This window comes from Equus asinus, chromosome 21 (assembly GCF_041296235.1).
Source record: "Equus asinus isolate D_3611 breed Donkey chromosome 21, EquAss-T2T_v2, whole genome shotgun sequence".
NCBI lineage: Eukaryota > Metazoa > Chordata > Mammalia > Perissodactyla > Equidae > Equus > Equus asinus.
This window is the reverse complement of record NC_091810.1, coordinates 58,660,194-58,684,859: the sequence shown is the minus strand read 5'-3', so window position 1 is coordinate 58,684,859 and position 24,666 is coordinate 58,660,194. Positions and strand designations below refer to the sequence as shown.

The 24,666-nt window shown below is 38.6% G+C and overlaps 1 protein-coding gene across 2 annotated transcripts in view; it reads left to right on the top strand.

Annotated features, from left to right (window-relative positions):
• Positions 1-24,666, top strand: part of OXSR1 (oxidative stress responsive kinase 1) — an 89,983-nt gene extending 65,317 nt beyond the window's left edge. Inside the window, exons 9-18 of one of the 2 annotated variants that reach the window (XM_070492315.1) lie at positions 1,355-1,403; positions 2,056-2,121; positions 5,407-5,529; positions 10,476-10,511; positions 14,446-14,592; positions 16,216-16,280; positions 18,845-18,897; positions 20,256-20,324; positions 21,449-21,513; positions 21,931-24,666. In XM_070492315.1, coding sequence (XP_070348416.1) covers positions 1,355-1,403; positions 2,056-2,121; positions 5,407-5,529; positions 10,476-10,511; positions 14,446-14,592; positions 16,216-16,280; positions 18,845-18,897; positions 20,256-20,324; positions 21,449-21,513; positions 21,931-22,005 — 748 coding nt within the window. In that variant the 3' untranslated portion in view covers positions 22,006-24,666. The remainder of the gene's footprint in view (positions 1-1,354; positions 1,404-2,055; positions 2,122-5,406; positions 5,530-10,475; positions 10,512-14,445; positions 14,593-16,215; positions 16,281-18,844; positions 18,898-20,255; positions 20,325-21,448; positions 21,514-21,930) is intronic. The other variant, XM_070492316.1, reaches the window with a different exon arrangement.

Below are 24,666 nucleotides of genomic sequence, written 5' to 3'. Positions count from 1 at the left end.
CCCTTTCCCCACTTGGACACGTTGTCACGAAAGTACTGGACACAAAGACAAATAGAATTCTTAAATGTAACCTAAGGGAACAGATTACCGATCGAAAAATAGCAGATAGACTGACAGCTACCTCCCTAGTAATTACAATTGAAGCCAAATGTTTTAGAATAATGCTGAGAGAAAATAACTGTTGGTCCAGAATTCTCCATCTAGTCAGACTATCATTCAAGAATAAGTATGAAATTAAGATATTTTTCAGACAAAATTGCGTTTTCCTGTCACATTTTATCACTTAAAGAACTCTTATAAATTGTACTTTAGAAAGAAGGAAATAAACTTAGAAGAAAGGCATGAATCATAAGAAGCAATGTTCTGCAGACAGACTGTTGAACTCTTGAAGTCTTGACTGAATGAAAAAATAGGAATGGTATTGTCTACTTTGTTTGCATAGTACTTTCACATTTGTTCTCGCTTTTAATCTTTATAGTAATCCTCTGAGGCTCTGGTTCTCAAGCTTGAGTGCACACTGGAATCACCTGGGGAGTTTGAAAAACTAGCAATGTCTGGGTTTGCCCCCACAGATTCTGCTTTAGTTGGTCTGGGGTGCAGCCTGGACATTGGGATTTTTTTTAGAACCCCCAGGTATTATAATGCATAGCAGTGTTTAAGAATCACTGCTTTTAGGGACTTGGCCGGGCAATACTGAACCTTAGAGAAGTGATTTGCTCAGGAGGATTACATGGTAGGTGTGTGGCATAATCAGGTCTAGTCTCTTAAATGGAGTATTGTTTATTCTTTATTCTCAATCACTCTTTTAAACATTTGTAAAATTGACAATGATGCCTTTATGCAAACAAATTAAGACTGTGCACAGTTGAGTTAAAAACTGAGATTAAATTTGGGGAATAAACGTTACAGTCACGTGTCACTTAACAACGGGGATACATTCTGAGAAATATCAGGCAGTTGTTGTGCGAGCATCGTAGAGCACACTTACACAAACTCAGATGGTAGAGCCTACTACATACCTAGGCTATATGGTACTAATCTTACAGGACCACCATTAATCTTATGGTTACTGTCGTATAATTTTGCAGTCTTGTTGTTGACCGAAGTGTTGTTACGGCTACTTTTAGAATCTTCCCTCTTTTTTTTTCTTTCTTTCTTCCTTTCCTTTCCTTTTCCTTTTCCCTTTCCTTTCCCTCCCATTTCCTCTCCTTCCCTTTTGTTTTTTAGCAGGTTAAGGAAAATGGAATACACTGAGTTTTTATCTTACAGCTCAAGAAATCATTTTCTCATGTTTGAAGATAGAAACCCACATTACACTTGAATTAACTATAAAAACTTTCTTTTCTGGTTTTAGACCAACAGCAGCAGAACTGTTAAGGCACAAATTTTTCCAAAAAGCAAAGGTAGGAAATTCTAACTTTTGATTTTGTATGTTCATATAGTCTTCCTCAGTTACTTAAATTAGAGGCACTGCTCAGAAGTTACATTATCTTAAGATGTTTATGTTTGGAAGAATGATGGTAGATCAAATAATTGCTAAAGGCACTATCTATACAATCTTTGGTAATTAAGATACATGCTTTGGAATTACTAAATGTATATTTCATATAAATTAATTTAAATGTCAGGTTAAACTTATAACAGGAACAATGAATATTAAATTTTGCCACTATAAATATAATCTGTGAAAAATACTGAACTCTCATTTCAGGGTTTACTACTGAATTAGTAAACATCTCATTTCCCAAAGATATCGGATAAGTGGGATGTTACTGTAGTTGGAAATGTGGGACCATGATCCCAAAGGACATACGGTAAAGCAAACTTTTCATAGATAATGGTTCATACAATACATTAAAGCTCTGTCTCAATATATAAAACCATGGTAGTAATGTACTTAAAGGAGCTTCAGAATAAAAGAATGGAAGCTTTTCTCAAACTTTTTTTATAAAAGTTACTCTGTCACATTTTAATTGTGGTCAACATTTCTGTGTCAGTTTTTTTGGCTCAATAAAAACTTCTTGTAAGAAGAAAATACTTATTTTTCCTCTTCAGAATAAAGAATTTCTTCAAGAAAAACTATTGCAGAGAGCTCCAACCATTTCTGAAAGAGCTAAAAAGGTAAATGGAGATTTAACTCAGTTTTACTGGGAAATTGCTTAGAGTAGATTTACTTTCACATTTTGAGCCATGGGTTTTAACATATATATTGGGTAATACTTTGTTAACAGTATGAGTAATACTCACTGTCTTTCAACCTTTTCTTTAGCATTCTTTGATATATTCATTCAGCAAATACTGTTAGTTTACTATGTGCCTAGGTATTACTCTGCTATCTTTTACAATGAAAAGATATGTTAGACAATTGATGAATTAACTCTAAACTCTATTAAATCACTGTTCGCAACTACCAGAGTGAATTGTGAAGTTGGTCCCTGTCCTCACACCATACAAAAACAACAAAGATACCACTTCACACTCACTAAGATGACTGTAATAAAAAGGACAGTAACAAGTGTTGATAAAGATGTAGAGAAATTAGAACCCTTACACACTACTGATGAGAATGTAAAATAATAGAACCACTTTAGAAAGTAGTTTGGCAGTTCTTCAAAAGGCTAAGCAAAGTTGCCATATGACCCAGCAATTCCACTCCTGGGCATATTCAAGAGAATTGAAAACAGGTACACACAAAAAGATGTACAGGATGTTCATAACAGTGTTATTCATAGTAACTAAAAAGTGGAAACAACCTGAATGTCCATTTACTGATGAATGGATATGTAAAATGTCATGCACCTATATAATGAAATATTATTTGGCAATGGAAAGAAATGAAGTACTGATACATGCCGTAACATAGATGAATCTTTGAAACACATGGTAACTGAAGGAAGCCAGTTACAAAAGACCACATGTTGTATGCTTCTGTTTATGTGAAATGTCCAGAATAGGCAAATGTCAAGAGACGTAAAGTAGATTAGTGGTTACCGAGGACTGTAGAGAAATGGGCAGTGACTGCTAAGGGGTATTGGGTGTTTTTTGGGGGCGGGGAAGTGATGAAAATGATCTAAATTTGATTGTGGAAATGGTTTCACAGCTCTGAATATACTAAAAATAATTGAATTGTATACCTTAAATGGGTCAGTTGTATGCTATATGAATTACATCTCAATAAAGCTGTTAGTTAAGGAAAAGAGGAGCATTTAGGGAATGATGCCACCACCAACAAAAAGCTCTTGGAAATGGAAAACATTATAGAAGAAATGAAAAAATTTAGGGGCTGGCCAAGTGGTGTAGCAGTTAAGTTTGCATGCTCCACTTTGGTGGCCCGGGGTTCACCAGTTCAGATCCTGGGTGCAGACATATGCACCACTTATCAAGCCATGCTGTGGCAGACGTCCCACGTATAAAGTAGAGGAAGATGGGCACAGAGGTTAGCTCAGGGCCAGTCTTTCTCAGCAAAAAGAGGAGGCTTGGTGGTGGATATTAGCTCAGGGCTAATCTTCCTCAAAAAGAAAAAAAGAGAAAGAAATGAAAAAATTCAATACAAAGGTTGTAGGGTAAAGTTGAGGAAATTTCCCAGAAAGCAGAGCCAAAAGGCCAAGAGAGAGAGATAACAAGAGAGAAAAGATGAGAACATTAGAGGATCATTTGAGAAGGTTCAACATTTGAGTAAAAAGAGTTCCAGAAAAGGAGAACTGAGAAAAACAAATGAAAGGAAATCATTGAAGAAATAATTCAAGAAAAATTTCCAAAACTGGCAGTCATGAATTTCCAGATGGAAAGAGCCCAAGTACTCAGCACATTGAATGAAAATAGACCAACACTAAGGCACGTTACCATGATAGTCAGAATGCTGGAGGCAAAAAGAAGATCCTATAGCCTTCCAGAGAGTGCTGGGAAAGGTTGCAGACAGCATCAGGAGTCATAATGACCTCAGTAGCACCTCTGGAAGCCAGATCACAGTGGAGCAGTTATGTTCATTAGGAAAGAAAATGATTTCTAACCCAGACTTTTTTTTATCAGGCAAACTATAAGTGAAACGTGGGGATAGAATCAGGGTATGTTTAGAAATGCATGGCTTTAATAAATGTGCCATGCTAACAGGGGAAGACATGCTTAAACTAAGAACCGGGAAGTCTTATGATCTAGGAAGTATGGTTCTCTGGGTGATGGTAGAGTGAGATCTGAAACCAGGCTAGAGTGGTATGAAATCAGGCTAGGGTGGAGCAGGTCATGAGGCTTTGGTGAGAGGCTTCCTCCAGAAGATGATCCTGATGCATACCTAATGTATGTGAATGTGGTGAGAGGAGATTTACACATCTGGGAGAGAACTTGGGGATAAATAGGACAAGTGCGTAGAAATAAGCAAATATTAACTCCAGGGGAAGCAAAAATGTTATACAGGAAGGAAAAGTAGTTGTAATATACTCTAAGTCTCAGTTGTATCATTTATATAATCATATTATATAAACACTGAATATTGATTTAACCAGAATTACAATATATCTTGAGAAAAGAGTAGGAGGTTGATAATAGGGGTAAATTCTCATCTTCCATAGTGGCAAGTCCAGTAGACAAGTTCTAAAACCAAAAAATCAAGGGGTAATAATAATAATAATTACCTAGAGAGATGAATATAAATTCCAAAAGAATAAGCTAAAATGAGTTGAAAGTGGTTGCCTGTGGGGAAGAGGGAGAAAGTTAGGAGATTGCTGTTTTTCTTAACAAAACTTGCACAGCTTTAGTACTCTTGAAACTGTGCAGGTATAATTGTGATTTTTATAATTAAAATTAAAAAGAAAAGAAGCAGAATCTTCTTTAACTTGGATTTATTTATTTAGGGGGCTGAAAACCATCTTTTTAAAAATTTTTCCTGTTTCTCCCCAAAGCCCCCTGGTACATAGTTGTATATTTTTAGTTGTGAGTCCTTCTAGTTGTGACATGTGGGATGCCACCTCAGCATGGCTTGATGAGCCGTGCCATCTCCATGCCCAGGTTTCGAACTGGCGAAACCCTGGGCTGCCAAAGCAGAGCACGCAAACTAACCACTTGGCCACAGGGCCAGCCCCTGAAAACCGTTTTTTTTTAAATGTCTTGCAACATGAAACCATTAATCAGATTTGACCTATGACTTCACATAAGAAAGACTGGGTGATGTTCGGGCTCAGAGTGTAGAAGTATAGGGAAAGTCAGTGGTTGTGAGTAAAGATAGGTAATGGAGATTGTGAACAGAGAGCAAGTGAGGGGTGGAGGATATGAATTTTTATGGGAAAACTTACTTATGGGGAAAATGATTATGTGTCTACTGTGTTGAATAATAGAAGGACAGGGAAATATGACTTTTCTATATAGTAAATGTCAAACATTACTGTAATTCTCGTCTCTCTTCCTAATGAGCAGGTTCGGAGAGTACCAGGTTCCAGTGGCCGTCTTCATAAGACAGAGGATGGTGGCTGGGAGTGGAGTGATGATGAATTTGATGAAGAAAGTGAGGAAGGGAAAGCAGCAATTTCACAACTCAGGGTAAGTTTTGTTAAACTGTATACTTTAGAGCTCTATCTTTTTGTTTGAAGCCTCTGAGGTAATCCTATGTTCTCTGGTTCTGTTCAGCTTAACCAGCTAAAATACAAAAAATACAGGTGTTAGTGACAGTTTCCTTGAACAACGTACTAACAACAGGAGCCCAGTTAATTCTACATGGAAAAGTGGACTGGCACATCTGTTTAAATATGATAACATATAGGGTATATAAAAATGACCCAAATCTGGAAATGAAAACTACAATGTCTGAGATGAAAACATACTGGATAGGATTAATGGCTGACTATATTGCAGAAGAAGGGATTAGTGAATTTGAAAACCTAACAATAGAAACTTTGTCCCTAAGTCTGCTAATCTTCTACCTGAAGAAAAACAGTGTACCTCTTCTTTAATTGGTATATCCCGGGGCGGGGAGGGGGAGAGTGGTATGTGTGTGTGTGTTTCCTAAAAGCAGTGAAGACAAGGGTCTTGTTTTGGTTTGTTTCATCACTCTTTTTTCAAGTTAATGCCTTGGGTTGATTGTTAGGATTCATTCCCAAGAATTCAAATGTGTATAGGAAATGCTAATGTTTGAGGTCATCATAACCTTGACTGCGCAGAACCTTTTTGTGGGATGAGTCATGGGTAGGTAGTGTCTCTCTCCCTGCTTTTAGGATCTGCTCGGTGGTAGCACTTATGACTCTTGCTGATCAACATTGAATGTTTGTTGATCTTGTTTGTCAAATAAAGTCTGTGGGTCTAGTCCTTTTGCAGTTTGTCCTTTTCCTTTAAGTTTGTAAAGAGCTTGCCAATGAAAATCGGCAAAAGTTTATTAAGCTCTAACCTTGAAAAAGCTCTTAAAAAGATAACAAATGTAAACATTCATTTATATACAATTGTGACTTGGTTTCTGTACATATGTGAGACTGTGGCATCTTTTCTTCCTTACTTTTTCATGTGATTTCTCTCTTAATTGATATTCTCTTGTAATGTTACGTTAAAACCTCCAGGAGAAGCTAGAGCTACATGATCCTTGTAGTTCTAGCTTCCTATGAAAGAGATGCTACTGCTGTTTTTCCTCTGACCAACAAATCATATTTGGCAAGATAAATTACAGCTTGTCAATGTCTGGTTATTACTCCATAGCTATCTGCAAGAGAAATTTGAAAGTTCTGAAATACTTAGAGTAGCTATTTCTAAGCAGCATAGAAATTTTTGTACTTTGTTCACAGAATAAGTAGCTTTCTGTATTTCTCATGTTATCCAGCTTTTCTCATGTTATCACTTTAGTCATTTTTGATACCATGAATTCTTTTTTAAAAAGAGAGTCTTTTAAAACTGAGTTGAACTACATTAAAAGAATATACCATGATCAAGTGGGGTGGGGTGCAAGGGTGGTTCAGTATTAGGAAATCTTGTAATATTAATAGGCCTAAGAAAAAAAAAATCATATTCTTAGTTTCATACATTCTGAAAAAGCCTATGACAAAATTCAGCACGCATTCATAAAAAAGATTCTTGGGTAGTTCCAGATTTCCATCTTTATATCATTTTCTTTCTGCTGAAGAACTTCCCTTAACATTTTTTGTAATGTGTGTCTGCTGGTGATTATTTCTTTAAGGTTTTATGTCTGAAAATGTCTTTATTTCACCTTTGTTTTGAAAAGATACATTTATGCTAGGTATAGAATTCTAGATTGATAGGCTTTTTCTTTCACTATTTTAAAGATGTTGGTCAACTATCTTCTTGTTTGCATTTCTTCCAATGAGAAATCTACTGATATCATTTATAAGTCATATGTCTTTTTACTCTGGCTGCTTTTAAGATTTTTTTCCTTTTTAATAGTTTTGAGTAATTTGATTATGATATGCCTAGGTGTATTTTTTTTCATGCCTCTTGTGCTTGGGGTTTATTGCACTTCTTTGATCTGTGGGTTTGTAGTTTTTATCAAGTTTGGAAATTTTTCAACTATCATATTTTAAAATATTTTTCTGTCTTCCTTCTACCTTGGAGACTCCAGTAACACATATATAGGCTGCTTAAAGTTGTCTGACGGCTCACTGATTCTCTTTTCATTTTTTAAAAATTCTTTTTTTCTCAGTTTCATTTTGTATAGTATCTATAGCTAGCCTTCAAGTTCATTAATCTTTTCTTCTGCAGTCTCTAATGCTAATGCCATCCAATCTATTTTCTATCTCAGACAGTATAATACTCTAGAAGTTTGATTTGGTGTTTGTTTATTTTTACATCTTCCATTTCATCTTCCACTTAACTTTTTGAAGATATATAATGGTTATAATAAACTGTTTTAATGTCCTTCTCTGCTAATTCTAACATCCATGTCAATTCTAGGGCAGTTTCGTTTGATTATTATCTTCATTATGGCTTGAGGAGTGTTTTCCTGAGTTGAGGAAATAGAGCTGAGAGTCTGGGGAGACCAAGGCAGATAAAATTGGTAAGGGCAAGTACAGGGAGGAGAGAGCTACACAGAGACAGAAGCTTAGAGGTCTGCAGAGCTTCCCTTTTGAGTATTCAGCAGAGCACTTATCAATGAATACATGTGAGAAAACTACCTGAGACTAGAGAACCATGCCCAGCACTCACACAGAGCCAAGAACGGTGCCTATTCCCACCAGCCAGGCTGGAGAAACTTGTAATTCACAGGCATTGGGTAGAGTTTTCAGAATGGTCTTGTCTCAGTAGTGAGGATTACATAGCCCTAGACTGAACACTGCTCCAGACCCAACTAACAACTCATAAAAACAAGATTCAAAAGGATTAAGCTATTTCCAAGTAACTTTACTGTATTCCAGAACAAAGCTCAAGAGTTATAGAAATACAAAATTATCAGCATGCAACATGGTAAAATTCACAACTCCTGGCATCCAATCAAAGATTACCAGGTATGCCAACAGGCAGGAAAACAATAACAACAAGCACACCTTATGCCAAGATCTCTAATGTCATTCCCTACTAAAAGAATAAGGGCTTCTTGGAGAAATGGCCTATTCCAGGGCTTACACAGGGAAAATTAAAGATAAATCTGGAATATTTTCTTTTATCAGAAAGAAAAGATCTTTTATTAAAAAACAAGTCCTAGTAACACAAGAACCAGGTTGAAGGAGCTCCCACTGGCCAAATTAGGGAGAATTTGACTATCAAAATCATTAAGTGCAGTAATAAATTCTAAATTATTTAAAAAGAAAGAATCTATGAGTCCATGACAATAATATATAAATATATAAATAAATGAGGGGAAGGGGATGGTTTTTCATTACAGTAAACTGCCGAGTGCTGACAGGTAAATGTGGAGGAGTGTTGGAGGAGGGAATCATAATTTTACAGCTGTCATAAAGTAATAATAAAGATTAGATCAGGCACAGATCATCAACAGATGCTAAATATAGGGGAAAGTTTTGATGAGCAGTATATTTACATAGTCTTAAAGTGTCTCTCCACAGATTGCCTATTAGTTGCAATGGAAAAAATAGTTACTGCATACTGGAGAAATTGGAAAAAGCCTTGACTAGATGGTTAAAATGAACATCACTAAAGAGAGGCAGATGAACATGTGATTCCCTAAGATATAATACCCCAGGAAGGACACATCATGACATAGAATTCCAACTGGGAATTCGTACAAGTGTAATCATTAGAAAACATCAGACAAACCACAAATTAGGGGCATTCTATTAAAATAAAGTGTGTGTGTGGGGGGTGACTATATTCTTCAAAAATGTTAGTGTGCCAGATATAAAAAATCTAAAGAGACATGAAAACTAACTGCAGTACATGATCCTAGAGTTCATCTTTTACTGGAAGAAAAAGGCTATAAAGGCCATTATGAGGTCATTGAAAAAGTTGGGTTATGGATGGTAAATTAGATGAAAGTGTTATATTGTTGTTAAATTTACTGAAGTTTTAGTACTGTGAAGTTATATAAGAGAATATCCCTATTCTTAAGAAGAAATTCTCAGTGACTATTCAGTGGTAAACAGCCATGATATATGCAACTTGTTCTCAAAGGGTACATGAACAATATAATTGATTAAACATACATATTTAGAAAGAGAGAAAGTGAGCATGTAAATAATAAAGCAGATGAGGAAAAAAGGTTAATAATAGCTGAATCTGGGTAAAGGATGTACTGATGTTTTTTGTATTGTTATTCTAAGAAGTTTAAAATTATTTCCAAATATAAGATTTTTTACAAAATGGTTTTGGGTTGGCCATATGCTTGCTGTGGTACATTAGCTATTACCTGAACCTTGACTCTCCTTAACAAAATGGTGATGAAAATTTTAAGAACTTAAGTTGACCTGTTAAGTAGTCTAAATCCATACTTAGTTGAATTTCCCATAAACTGATATTTGTTTATAGATATGTTAAGGTTCTTTTGTATTCTCCAGTGCCTGTGTCCAGAATTACTACTAACTATTAGGATTTACTAAATAATTTAGCTTAGACTCTTATGGCAGATTGTAGTTAGTTTTTCAACTTTGGCTCAAGAGTTTTCTCCCTTAAAGCCCATAATCAGAATTACTCTATTTTGAAAATGTTGGATAATTAGCTTGAAGGTTTACATTGGGTCTAGGGTATTATGCACATGATATGTTCATGATTAGTAGAAAGAATTATACCTTGAAGATCGTGACCTCCCTACTACCTGGGAAGTCAGTCCCATTATGTTTGCTTATAAACCTCAAGTTGTGAACTGTTAAAATACCATATAGTACATTGATGTCCTTGGGCTACCTGGACAGAAAATACAGTAGTATCATGACAGTTTTCTTTTTCCAGAAAACTTTGACTAGAGTTACTGGTGAGTTAATGTATGGACCAGAATGAAATGGAGTTGACTTGCATTTCATCTTGACGTACAGTTTGCAACTGACTGCAAGTAATCTGAGCTTTGAGTTAACCAGCTTCCTTTTATGTATTCCTTTTAGTCTCCCCGAGTGAAGGAATCATTATCAAATTCTGAGGTAAGTAATTGTGACTTTTGAATCATTAAAGTATATATGCTTCTGTTTTGGTTTGGTTTTAATGTTAAGCACATTTTTTTTTGTATGTGCCTAAATGGGAATGTGAATTTATACCAAATTTTATCAGAGATAGCAATTCTGGGTCTGAAAGGACCTTTGTGGTAAATTGGTGCCAATGCACTCTTTATGTATGTATGTATGTATGTATGTATGTATGTGAGGAAGATTGGCCCTGAGCTAACATCTGTTAGCAATCTTCCTCTTTTTTGTTTGAGGAAGATTGTCGCTGAGTTAACATCTGTGCCAGTCTTCCTCTATTTTGTATTTGGGATGCCCCCACAGTGTGGCTTGATGAGTGGTGTGTAGGTTCACACCTGGAGTCTGTACCCATGAACCCCAGGCCACTGAAGCAGAGCACACAAACTTAACCACTATGCCACCGGGCCAGCCCCACCAATGCACTCATTTTAAAAGTTGGCCTGTGGGTCCAGAATGTTCTTATTTGCTTGCTTGACTTTATGAATTGCGTTTTTGGCTTGGGCTGCTTGAAGTGGAAAGTAGTCTTTTTGCATTAATCTGTCCATGGATTTGTCATATGCCACCTTTCCTTTTTGGAATTTTTTTTCAAGTCTCTTCTCTTGTCAAATAGATTCTGTTGTCTGTAGTTACTGCCTTAGGGTGTTAAGGAATCCTACTTAATAGAATCCTATTAGGCTGGCCTGCCTTATACTCACTACCTGAAGAGAATAATCATTTTATGGCTGCATTCTGTCATACATTCTTCCATCTGGCGGTATCTGCTTTCTGAACTCAGCATTAGTTTAATGGCGTGCATCTTGTGCTCTTCAACCAATTTGTTCTTGCCCGTATGCTTAAGAGTAACTATTTTTCCACTTCATTTGCATGCATAGTGTACAAGTTGTGGACAGGATTTGTATACATAGCATTTCACTGTATACATAGCATTCCATTGTTTAAGACTGACAATAAATACTGTACCACAGCATATTAACAGGCCAGTATCTGACAACTTATATTAGAACTCCTGTTTACTAAGATTTCTGGCTCCTCTTCTTGGTGCATGATAGAATTGCGTTTCCCTGCCCTTTGAAGTTATGCATGGCCATGGCAATTACTTTGGCCAATGAAATATGACCACAAGGAAGAGCCACTCTGTGATCTCCTGGGTTCCCTTGCCCATGCCACCATGCCCTGCATCTCTGAGTGAGGATGATATGAGCTTAGCCTCTGCTGGCCAGAGATAGACATGAAATGTGTGCAAGAAATTTTTGTTTTTTTTTTTTTTTTTTTTTTCCGAGGAAGATTAGCCCTGAGCTAACTACTGCCAATCCTCCTCTTTTTGCTGAGGAAGACTGGCCCCGAGCTGACATCCATGCCAATCTTCCTCTGCTTTATACGTGGGATGCCTACCACAGCATGGCTTTTGCCAAGCGGTGCCATGTCCCCACCCAGGATCCAAACCGGCAAACCCCAGGCCGCTGAGAAGTGGAACGTGCGAAGTTAACCGCTGTGCCACCGGGCTGGCCCCAATTTTTGTTCTTTTAATCTACTGAGAATTTAAGATTATTTGTTACTCTCTAACTTAGCCTATCCTGACTATTCTTAGTTTCTCCGAAATTAAGTGAGGGGATTTTACAGATTATCCAGAGTCTTTCTTTTTGGTTGTCTTGTTCCTTTGCCTAAATAGCATCACCACAAGAACTCTCACCTGCTCATACTCATATTCTCATGCTCATGACTTTTTTATTGTTTTTTAAAATTTATCATCTTACCTTTTTTTTTTTTTCCCTGAGGAAGATTAGTCCTGATCTAATATCCTTGCCAGTCTTCCTCCACTTTATATGGAGGTCGCCACCTCAGCGTGGCTGACAAGTTGTATAGGTCCACGCCCAGGATCTGAACCAGTGAACCCCAGCCACCAAAGCGGAGCACACTGAACTCAACCAGTATGCCCTGGGCTGTCCCCCATCTTAACCATTTTTAAGTGTACACACTTCAGTGGCATTAAGTATATTTACTCCGTTGTGCAACCATCACCACCATCCATCTCCAGAGTTCTTTTCATCCTGGAAAACTAAAACTCCCTACCCGTTAAACAATGCCTCCCCATTGTCTCTTCCGTCCAGCCTCTAGCAAGCACCGTCTACTTTCTGTCTCTGAATTTGAGGCAGGTGGTACTCTAGGTACCACCCGTATAACTGGGATCATGCAGTATTTGTCCTTTTGTGACTGGATTATTTTCACTTAGCATAATGTCCTCAAGGTTCATCTATATTGCAGTGTGTATCAAATTTTCCTTTCTTTTTAAGCCTGAACAATATTCTATTGTGTGTTTGTGTATATATATGTGTGCGTGTGTATGTGTGTGCATGTGTATATATATATATATATACACACAGACACACACTACATTTGTTTATCTGTTCATCTGTTGATGGACACTTGGGTTGCTTCCACCTTTTGGCTGTTTTGAATAATGCTATGAACATGGGTGCATGAATATCTGAGTTCCTGATTTTGATTCTTTTGGGTCTACACCCAGAAGGGAATTGCTGGATCATATGGTAATTCTATTTTTAATTTTTTGAGGAACCATCATACTGTTTTCCATAGTGGCTGCACTATTTTACATTCCCACCTGCAATGCACAAGTTTCCAATTTGTCCACATCCTCTCATTACTTTGTTTTGTATAAGCTTTCTGTCTTTATTATAGGTAAACATATATGTGCGTGCAATTTGGAAACTAACTACTCTTTTGAAATAGTGCTAATAATTATATTAACATTTTCAAAACTCATCTTAGTTCTATTTTCCTATCAAAATCCAGAACCAGTGAGTAACTTCTGATTTTTCTCTATTAGAAGCTTAATGAACATAAAATTTTGCTTTGTGTTTCCTTGATTTTACTTATGTAATAATCAGCTATTAGACCTCTTATTGCCCTTGAAATTTTTTTTCTTTTAATTCTGAATTTTAGCCTTTGCATTGATTTTTTTCACTAACTTATAATTTTGAATATATTTAACTTGATTTTGTACTCAACATGTCTTTTTTCTCCAAGCTACATAATTAAAATTTGAACTATTTCAAACATGCAAGATAATATATATAATGTCTATGTTAGTTATAAAGCTTCATACCCATTTTGAAAAGCGTTTCAGATACATTAAGGAATTAATGGTTGCTTGTCTTTATAAGTAGTGGAAGGTCCCCAGCCATGGAAAAATGTAGCTTCCATAATTTTGTATTATGTACTTGAATCTGTATTTTGGAGGTGCTTTTTTGCTAGGTAAAGAGGATAGAATAGATGTATAAAGAGGATAGAATAGATGTAGTTAAGAATAAATATGATTCAATGAACTGCCGTTCTGAAAAGAAAAGTGAACTACCAATATATGCTACAACATGGCTAAACCTCAAAACAATGCTAAGTGAAAGAAGCCAGACACAGAAGAATGTGAATCCTATGATTTTGTTTATATGAAATGTCCAGAAAAGACAAATTGATAGAGACAGAAAGTAGATCACTGTTTGCCTAGAGCTGGGAGTGGAGCAGGAATTAACTGTAAGTGGGCATGAGAGAACTTTCTGAGTGGATGGAAATGTTCTAAAACTAGATTGTGGTGATGTTTGCACAAGTATAATTTTTCTAAAAGTCATTGAATTGCACACTTAAGTGAATTAAGCATGATATAAATTACACCTCAAAATGCTGTTAAAAACAAAAATGCCTGGAAATATTTGCCTTCCATTTGGAATAGATGTGTTCACAGATGTAGAGATATGCCAGGACACTACACAAAAACTCCTCTGAAAATATCTCACACACATGAGACTCTGCTTGCCTGTCAGTAGATTTGCTTTCTCTTCCACTCAACTTAAGCAACGCTGTATGTTTGTTTTTGTTACAGCTCTTTCCAGCAACTGATCCCGTGGGTACTTTGCTCCAAGTTCCAGAACAGATTTCCGCTCATCTACCTCAGCCAGCTGGGCAGATGCCTGCACAACCAACTCAAGTTTCCCTCCCACCCCCTGCAGAGCCAGCAAAAACAGCTCAGGTAAAGCACGGATATGCTTTAATTGTCAGCCTTCTGGATAGATGAAGAAAGAGAAGTGGTGAACACAACATAATGTAATATGGTTGATGAGTGGTAGATTTTGAAACAAGTTAGAAATTCTGTTTTCACTGTTTTAAATGTGTGCAGATACGAGTTTTACAAGAACCACATAGGTTTTTAAGCAACAAAATAAGTTGATGATGGAAACATTCCAAACATCAAAATTTGGGGGGGCTGATTTCTTGTCAGCTTTGATCATTATTATGTTTAACTTCATAATGCAGCTGATGGAATTCATCCTGAGACTGGAATTGTCAGCTCTTCTGTTTCTTTTTGTTCATTTATGCTTATGTTATTTACTATCTCCAATCCAGTTTTCCTGTGTTACTCTTAAGGTAGTTGTCAGATTTTGTAAGGGTTGATTTTGTTGAAATTAAGTAATGTAATCTATAAATCCACTTACTGAGGCATGCACAAACTTCATTAAATCATAGTACACTGGGGCGGGCCCCATGGCCGAGTGGTTAAGTTCGCGCACTCCGCTGTGGCGGCCTAGGGTTTTGCCAGTTTGGATCCTGGGCACGAACAGGGCACCACTCGTCAGGCCACATTGAGTCAGCGTCCCACATGCCACAACTAGAGAGACCTGCAACTAAGATATGCAGCTGTGTACCAGGGGGATTTGTGGAGATAAAGCAGAAAAAAAAAATTATAGTATACCGAAAGCAGCTGAGGGAATGAGGGCCCCACTGTGAACCCCTCATGCTATGTAGCTCCCACTCCTCCTTCAGGAAACTCAAATGCTGTAAGCAACATGTGGCCTTATGCTCCATGAGGGTAAGATAGGGCTTTCAGACTCTATTTATTAAATATTAGCGGTTTCTTTTTTTTCCTAACATTTTAGATGGAAAGAAATAAAACTGGGAGTTCTGATTTTTTTCTTTTGCACCCTGGTGGTTCATCTTGTGTTCTGCCTTTGGAGAACACTGCTCTGAGCCCTTCCCGTTATTCATGGCACTGACTTTATTTAAAGCCCCAGCATTCCATTTCTGCCCATCATATGGAAAAAGATACAGTTGTCTTCTGAAAACTGATGAAAAGATTGAATTCATTTTCTAAACAACTTAAATAGAATATATATCCTTCAGTGAGCAAGGGATAGCTGTACAGTTTTGAGAGGATTAGTTTAGCCATTAAAAGACCTGGACCCTCCGGTTGGGTGTACTCCTAAGGGGCAGCCAGTTTAGACCTTACCTTGTGTGTTGTCTTATATAGTACACTGGCGTATTTTTTAAAAGGAAAAATCTAGCTTCATGCTTTTCACCCCTGTAGAAAGGAGCAGGGATCTCAAAAATACAAAATTTAAATGTGGCTTTGTTTGGAATTTCATGTAGGTTTGAGAATCATCTTTCTAATTGTGTTTGACTCAAGCTGACATTCAGCTCTTGTTGCTGCCTTGGAATGCATGTCCTCCCACAGCAGGGAATGTCCTAGGGACTAGGCTGACCTCACCTGGAGATGAAGAGAATTGAGGCCAAGTGCACAGTCCTCTGCAGATGACCGTTAATCACATCCGTGCTTAATAGTCCAGGCACTGACTTTATAACTTTCAATGCTTTTTAGGCTCTGTCTTCAGGAGCAGGTTCACAAGAAACCAAGATCCCAATCAGTCTAGTACTAAGATTAAGGTAAATAGACCTTTTTTTGTTTTCTGAATACTCTGCATATGCTGTTTTCTCTTTGAAAGTTACTCATTTTTCTAATAGTCTGTGCCTGACAGTAACTGGATAAGATTGTGTGTCTTCCCAGCATCAAGTGCTATTTTGCTTGCAGGTGTATTTCCCTCAGAAATAATAGCAACAGTGTGAGGACCTGGATGTTAGTAGGTCCTGCAACTGATACACACATTCTCTTAGTTGTTTTTCCACTAGTAGTGACAAATTTATGCGTTTGCAAGATAGCTAGTTTAGGTTAGGAGTGTAGTCTTTAATTGAGGAAGAGTTTTTAGGGGAGGGCCACTAGTTGGCTTATCTGAAGATTAGTCTTATAATTGTGACCATATAAGTATTGTGGACTCTGAGATCAACTAACCCAAGAATGGAGCACTTTCTAATTGTGGTAGATCAAATAAAGGCCTTGTTCTTAAAAGATGAAAGGAAAAACCTCTAAGTATATTTTTGATCCGTCTCTGTTTTACAGCAGGTGTTCTAAATTGATGGTTCATATAGAGAGGCCCTAACAGGTTGCTCACAGGAAGTACGACAGGTGGTAGTAGGTTTATTTTAACTCTCTTCCTTTGCAGGTAGTTGGATTAGGATTCAAGAGCTTTCTTGTCAGAATAGCTAGGGCTGTTGTATTGCTCTAATTAGGTCTCTTTCTATTCATAAGTGCATTTGAAAAACAATAAATGTTAAAGGCATCACCTGAGATAGTTCAGGCCTTCTTTAATTATTACTAACATTTTTAAAGAGTTCCACTGAATTACCCTTGACTCATTCCTCCTTCCACATGTGAATTCCTAGTCTTTTTCTCAGTGTGACTATAATTAGAGATAGAGGCAGTAAGAGCTGTTTTGAGAATGTTTTGATTTTACCACTAGGAGCAATTAAATCATGCCATAAGTGTGAAAACAGCAGGTTTGGCTACCTTTCCTTTCCAGAAGCCTGCTCAGTATACCTAGTCTCATCTCAGATAGTTCTGAATTAATAGAATGTCTTAGTACTCTCATCCTATTTTAATTGTACATGAGGAATACTACTTGTCTCTTTTTAAAAATTTGTTTTGAAATCTTATAGCAGTTAATAGTGTAAGAATTCTATTTGGCATGTTCTCCAGGAAGGTGGGGAAGATACTTCTAAGTGATGTAGTTAGCTTTTTGAGAGGGTAATTTTTTAATGGACTATGTTCTAGACTTGTTTGTAGAAGAGGAAGCTGGATACTTATTCTCACTGAAGAGGACTTTGAAGTTAAATGTCTAGAAGAGATGATAGGCACATTTAATCCAGTTTAGCATATTGTTGTATCTGAAGATGTTTGTGCTTGGCATGCCAGTTAAATCACTAAAGTGACACTGAACATTCTATCTTAATTATTCAGTTTTCAGAAAGAATAGATTGAATAATTATATATTAAGTAGACTATGTATAGCACTCTTAGCTATTGTGGAAGAATACCAAGAAAAAAGAAAATGAAATGCCTCACTTGATAATCAAAGCTAGGTGGGAAGTTGATTTGTTTTATGTATTTAACATAGCTAAAAACAAATTTCAGGTAGTATACATGCAGAAATGTTAGTCTGTGTATACCAGTGCAGAGAGAAAGCAATGTGAGGGAAAAATCACTTTGGGGCAGGTTATGTTGGAGGTGGTAGATGTATTTTAAGCACAATTTCAGTAACATCCTCAAGCATTTGTCAAATAGACCTAAGCCCTCTGCATTGTTTAGGTAAAATGGATTTGGGTCTTCAGTCATCAGGCATGTCTCCCTTTAGACATAATGTTCTAATTTCTCCACCTTCAACCAGACCTGCAGGGAGGCTGGTAATCTCAGTACATGGTGTGGTGAGTGATTGCTGTAACTGTCCCTCAGTGGTCACATGTTTGAATCTCTGGAGTCATATATTAACTCTGCTGCCAGTATGGACCCAATTTCTTTCCCCATCTTCTCTGCCTGCCCAAATCCTACCTATCTATTAAGTCCTATCTAAAAACTACTTCTGAAGTTTTCCTCATTATCCCAATCTATGTATTCTTCATCCTCATCCTCTGAACTCCTGTAGAATTTAGGGGATTATGATGTATTTCATTCTCTGAGACTGCCGACACTCATCACCAGTGTTCTCCTAGGTGCTCTCCTAGGCCTACGGGGCGTGGAGGTGGGAGCGGGGATAAGGGTGAAGAGGGCATCCTGTATCATTTTAATCACCCTCCCTAGGCTTGTACAGATTCCCTCTGGGTTTTATTCATCACCTTAGTGGTAATAAGGATGGGAGTAGGCATATAAGAATCACCTCAAAAGCATGAGATCTTTATATTGCTCAATGGAGAACTTAAGTTAAAAGGGTTGTAGAACAATTAGATGATCACTCTGAGGTGTTTGCTCTGAGGGCTGCAGTGTGAGCTCATTAGGACAAATCATGTGATCTGTCGGAGTAGAGCAGTCTTTCTTGAGGCATAGCTTTCCTAGTATATGTGGGCAGAGTCTGTATTCATAAATTCAGAAATTATTTTACACGTTCTGTTTTCTTTCATAGGAATTCAAAAAAAGAACTAAATGATATTCGATTTGAATTTACTCCTGGGAGAGGTAAGGCATCAAAAACATTGAAAACAAAATAACTTCTGATTTGTTATTTAATGAAATGTGCCATGAAGAGTTTGTCCTTTAGATATATTTTACTTTTAAAGAATGATAAAAATGTTTCTGGTTTAAAAGGTTTGGGGGGGCATATGAATAAAATAAAAATGCTATTTATTTACTACTCACCTCATTTAGAAAACCTAGTATAATACAAACAGTAATGAATATAGCTCTAATTTACTGCTTACTATAGGCCAGGCCTTGTACTAAACATTGTCTCATTAAATTCTCAAAACAGCCTTCTGAGGAAAGATTATGATCCACATTGTATAGGTGATGTAATCAGGGCTTAGAGGGAGGTGACGTGATTTACTGCAATTCACACAGCCGGGAAGAGGTGTAGCTGAAATTCAAACCCAGATCCGTCAGAGTGCCGAGTTCTTGCCCTTATCACCGAACATGGTTGTCCTCAGTGACTCCAGAAGAAACAAGGCTTCTAGTTGCTTCTCTCCCCAGGCTGAAGCTGAGCTCTGTCATACATAGTTTCTGGCCATGAACTTCTCCCAGGGACAAGACTTGTTTTCTCTCTCGCCTTTGTTACTCAGGGTTCAGATTTAGGAAGTGGCCAGCAGCCAGCAGATCTCTGTCCTGTGTGCCATGCTTACCTCTTCCTGCTGTCTCAATAACATCAGCAACTAAGTATCAAAGAGAGCAGATGCAGATGTACAGAGGTCTATCTGTTTTACTTTTTAAAAGCCAGGCAGAGTCACATTTTAAAGAACTAACTCAAATTGCTGGTCATCCGCACAAGTGTGTGCACACCTTTTACCCAGGGCTCCTCCTGTTCCTCTGACAGGCACAGTGTTCAGTCCTTGGGAAGCAGCACTACTGAGTCAGTGCGAGCTGAGGTTGATTGAGGATTTTCTGTCCTCATCTTTAGTTTCTAGTTGTACCCACTGCTCAGATTGTACCACCTGGAATAATTAGACATGAAGAAAAGCCCACTAGAATGAAAAGAAAATGATTTTAGCAAAAAACATGTAGTGTAATACCAAAGGAGAAGAGATTTCAATTTGTTCTCTCAAGATTTAATTGAGAAAAAAGTCATTCTGCTTTATTAGCCCTGGAGATGTTGCATGCTCATCATGTCTCAGAGGTCACAGGGCTTGGGTACAGGGTTACACTTGGAATAGGAGTTTCCTCTGAAGCGTCACTGTCAGGTGCTCTTCTGACAAGGGCCCATCTAAATTATACTGTTAGTGAGTTAGCAACTAGCTTGGGTGTGGCAGTGCCGGCACCTGCTCGGAGAGTTACCAGTCACGTGCACATCTAAGAAACAGAGTACTTTGTCTTTGTCTTTGCAGATACAGCAGAGGGTGTGTCTCAGGAACTCATTTCTGCTGGCCTGGTCGACGGAAGAGATTTAGTAATAGGTAACTACTTTGTGCTCTGCCCTTGTGTCCCTGTGTCTCTGTCCATGTACTTAGGACCCAGAAAACCAGACTTTGATTCCACTGAGCAGGTCCAATGGTTCTTGGTTTTGCTGAAATATTGGGGACAGGTACTGGGGACAGTTCCTTCCGAAAAAGGAAATTTCACTTCTGAGTTTGCTTTGCAATCCCTGATGATAGTAAGTGAAAGCACACCCAGGTCTCTGGGAGACTCTGGTAGAAGTGACAACAGAAGTCACAGGTTAAAGTAAGCTTGGCCATATGTAATCCCTTTTGGAGGATGAACTATACCCTTGTGGAGCTAAGGGGGAAGCAAAAACCATTAGACATTTAGTCCTAGAAAAAAGCAGAAGTAAGAAAAGGCATCGTCAGGCCACAGGTACATATTACTAAAGGAAAAGACCATTGTCTAGGGCAAGTCAGCAAAGTTTTTCTGTAAAGGGCCAGATAGTAAATAGTGTAGGCTTTGTGAGCCATGTAAGTCTGTGTCGTTTTTAAACCATTCTTAGCTCACAGGCAGAATAGAAGCAGGCCGCAGGCCGTAGTTTTCTGACTCCCAGTCTTGGGCTTTCTGGTCCATGAATAGGCAAATCATACCTCTTTCAACTGAGTGTCTTTCCTAAGTTAATACAGCATCTTAGGGGCTGGCCCGGTGGTACAGTGGTTAAGTTCACACGTTCCGCTTCGGCGGCCCGGGTTTCGCCAGTTCAGATCCCAGGTGCAGACATGGCACCGCTCATCAAGCCATGCTGTGGCAGGCATCCGACATATAAAGTAGAGGAAGATGGGCACCGATGTTAGCTCAGGGCCAGTCTCCCTCAGCAAAAAGAGGAGGATTGGCGGCAGATGTTAGCTCAGGGCTAATCTTCCTCAAAAAACAAAACCAAACCAAAAAAAAAAGCATCTTAAAGAAAGTTAATTTGACAGCGATTCAAATTTTCTTTGTGCTACTTGGAGTTGAGTTTAAAAGATAACTTTCGTTTGGGGAGTGATTTATCTTTCTGCTTCCATTTTGATTGACATAGAAGATCATTTAAGTTTTTAAAATAGGATTGAAAGTGGATTTACTTAGCTTCTCATTACTTTCTCTGTTTGTTTGATTACAGTGGCAGCTAATTTGCAGAAAATTGTGGAAGAACCTCAGTCAAATCGATCTGTCACTTTCAAACTGGTATTCATCCCTTCCTCCTTATTAACCATCTTACTTTTTACACACCAGCAGCCTCTACATACCAGATTCTATATTCCCTGAGTGATGAGAACGTTAAAATATGGTGAATTGTGTTCATTTAGCCTTCCCAAGACCCTGGGTTGACGTCTGCCTTTGAGTGGCCTCCCTTCCTCTCTCTCTCCCAGGAAACCTCCTATCCCAGGCCCTTGACTAGTCTCAAGAGAGATTGTTACCCATTCCGACTGCAGCTGTGTACCTAGTCCCTACCTTTTCTGGAGACACCTTCATCTGCTTCCTGTTTGTGTCCCAGGGACCTGCCCCTTACTGCCTTCCTTCCCATAGTCCCCATACCAGTTTTAATTGCTGCCTGCAATTTTATTTATCAATAGCCAGTTTCTCATTCTGTTTGGTTCCTAGGCATCTGGTGTCGAAGGCTCAGATATTCCTGATGACGGTAAACTAATAGGATTTGCCCAACTCAGCATCAGCTAAACCACAGCCCTGGAAAAGGCAGCCTGAGGAGATTCCACACGTGTGTATCTCTGTTGCTTCTGTTGGCCTAAACCCACTACTGCCAAAGAACCCAGCAACAAACCTCCCAGCTAGCAGCTTTAGAGGTCTTTCTTTATGTTCTTCCTGCCATCATTCCCCCTTTTCCCCACACGGAAAGAAAAGTTGGATCACCAGTGGACAGCATCCCTTCAAAGAGTTCCGTTAGTAAACTTACTGCACGTTCCCTCTCTTCCTCCATCTGAGAAGTGGCCCATGTGCCTCAAGGCCCAGGAGGGAGATCTGTCAGCTCATCTTGCCTTACTCCAATGATGGCGCTGGGTGGAAAGTAGCAGCTATATTGGGCTTCCTCATTCTGCCTGTTCTCCCACACCTGAGAGGCTGTGGGCATCTTGGGATAGCTCTTTACCACTGAAGTAGCAATTAAAAGTTGATTATTCAGCTGGAGCCCAGAGAATTTAATTTAGTGATTTTTTTTTTTTTTTTTTTTTTTGGTATCTGATGTGAATTCTAGGAACCTTTGTTAGGAAAAAGCACAGCCTCAGATGGAGGCAGCCTAAACTGTGTTCTTGTTTTGTTCATGATGTTTCTAAGCGTTTTGCTGAAGCTGCTCTCAGGCACCCCTCTTCATTACTCCCTCCAGAAAGGGTTGCTAGCCTTAACTTCAGCTGGTGCAAAACATCTGACTGGAGTCGAACTTCAGCCATCGGATCCTTCAAAGTGGAACTTTGGACTGTTTTTAGAGAAAACATCAAGTAAAAGTGGCTTGTAAAAGTGAATTTTCCCAGCAGTGGTTTTTGAACAGGAGAAATCGTAACTCATATCATTTTGGAAGTATTTATTTTCAAATCTTAAAAAATTAAATTGAAGAAGAAACTGCTCCTTGATCCTCCCTTGGAAATCAATTTGCCTGGCCTCCAAGTCATGAGGAAATGCAAGGCTGAGATTTCTGCAGCAATAAAGGAGACTCACACTGGGCCGGGAGGTCTGCCTTCTGCCCCCTCTCCTGCACTGACCCTTTGGAGGGGGTCCACACTTCTGTGTGCTGAACCTGACCCAAGACGGAAAGTGAAACCACACGTGCCGTGACTTTTAGGATTTATGAGTAGACACTGTTCATTTGATTTTCTACAGAAATAATATAAATTATTCTTTAGGTTTAAAAAAGAGCACTCATAATGCAATATGTGAATAATCAGTGGGGTTGATTTTTTTTTCCTACTGTTTCACAGTCAGCCTTTGTCTAATTGTAGGTAGCCCTAACATTTTGTGTATGAAAGGGATACTGCCTTTGTCTAACTGCAAATAGCCCTAACAAATTTTGTGTATGAAAGGGATACTCAATCTGGCCTTAAGACAACACACAAAGATGGGTTTTGGCCCCATGGAAAAGGGAGAGTTCCCTCCTAGAGAATCATTCGAGCCCTTTCCAGTGTTGTTGGTCTGTGAATAACAAGATTGCTTTATCTAATTTTCTCTTGGAGCATCTCTGAAAGCTTTGCCCACAACTGACTTGTCACAGTTTTTGTTTCATTCTGAGCTTGTAGTTTTAGTCATGGGCTGTCTTCACCTGCCCTGGATGCAAAGGCATGTTGGGAAAGGGATAGATGTTGGGGAGGAAGAGAGGGAGTGGGGATTGGGAACAAAGTAGATTAGAGGCACAGACACCAAAGTCCATGGTCCCAGCAGGATTGGTAAAAGGAGGGAGCCTGCTGAACCTGGAGAGAGAAAAGATTGATCAGCTTGCTGAAAAAATATTTAGCTTTTTTTTTTTTTTGGAGGGGGGTTGGGGGGGAATGTAGACAAGGAGGTAGGAATAAGGTATGAAAAAGAGACAGTGTCCCCTTTGGCACAAGACTAATAGCTTACCTTAGAGTCTTTTTGGTTTCAAACAAGCCCATCATGATCTACTTATTTCTGAGTCCAAGGGGTGTTGGCATCACTCTATTCTAGCGTTCTGTGTGGAGGTGGTCTGTAGCCCAGGCTGGGAGGAAGCAGCAGCCCATCCTCCTGTTGAGTTTCTCCAGCTGTCTATTACGTTTGAACTGCAGTGGGACAAGCATGACGATAGAAATGGGCTTGGGCTTTCTCTTTCTTTTCAGTTCATTTTTTGCCCTGCTGGGAATTAGGAGTCAGACACCAAGCCCCAGGACAGTGTTATTTCTTCTGCATGATGAATGGTGGACTCCCTTTGCTGACTTGTGCAGTGATGCTGAGAAAATAAGTGAACAGAAACTTCCCAGGTGGGACAGCACGTGACCTATTGAGCACCCTCGCTCCTTTCCAGGAGTGGTGGTTCGGGGTGCACCTGTGTCCCTGGGTCCCCAGGATTCCCTGGTCCCTGGGGCAGGGACTAACTTAGCAGGTAACATGTGCCAATGCTATTTGTGAAATGTATGGTCTTTCTAAATGACTAATGGATTTATTTGGGTTTTTTGCTTAAGTGTTGAACCAAATTCTAGAGCCAGCTGATACTATTTAATAATCTGGAAGATAGAATAATGGTGTATCAATAAATGGAGGTTTCTCCTTATGATGTATGCTAGATTATGGAAGATGTAAAATATTTGACTCCCCCCCTTTTTTGACTTTGTATTTTGCTGCATGTTTCCTTCATTTTTAATCAATAAAGAGTAAATTGTC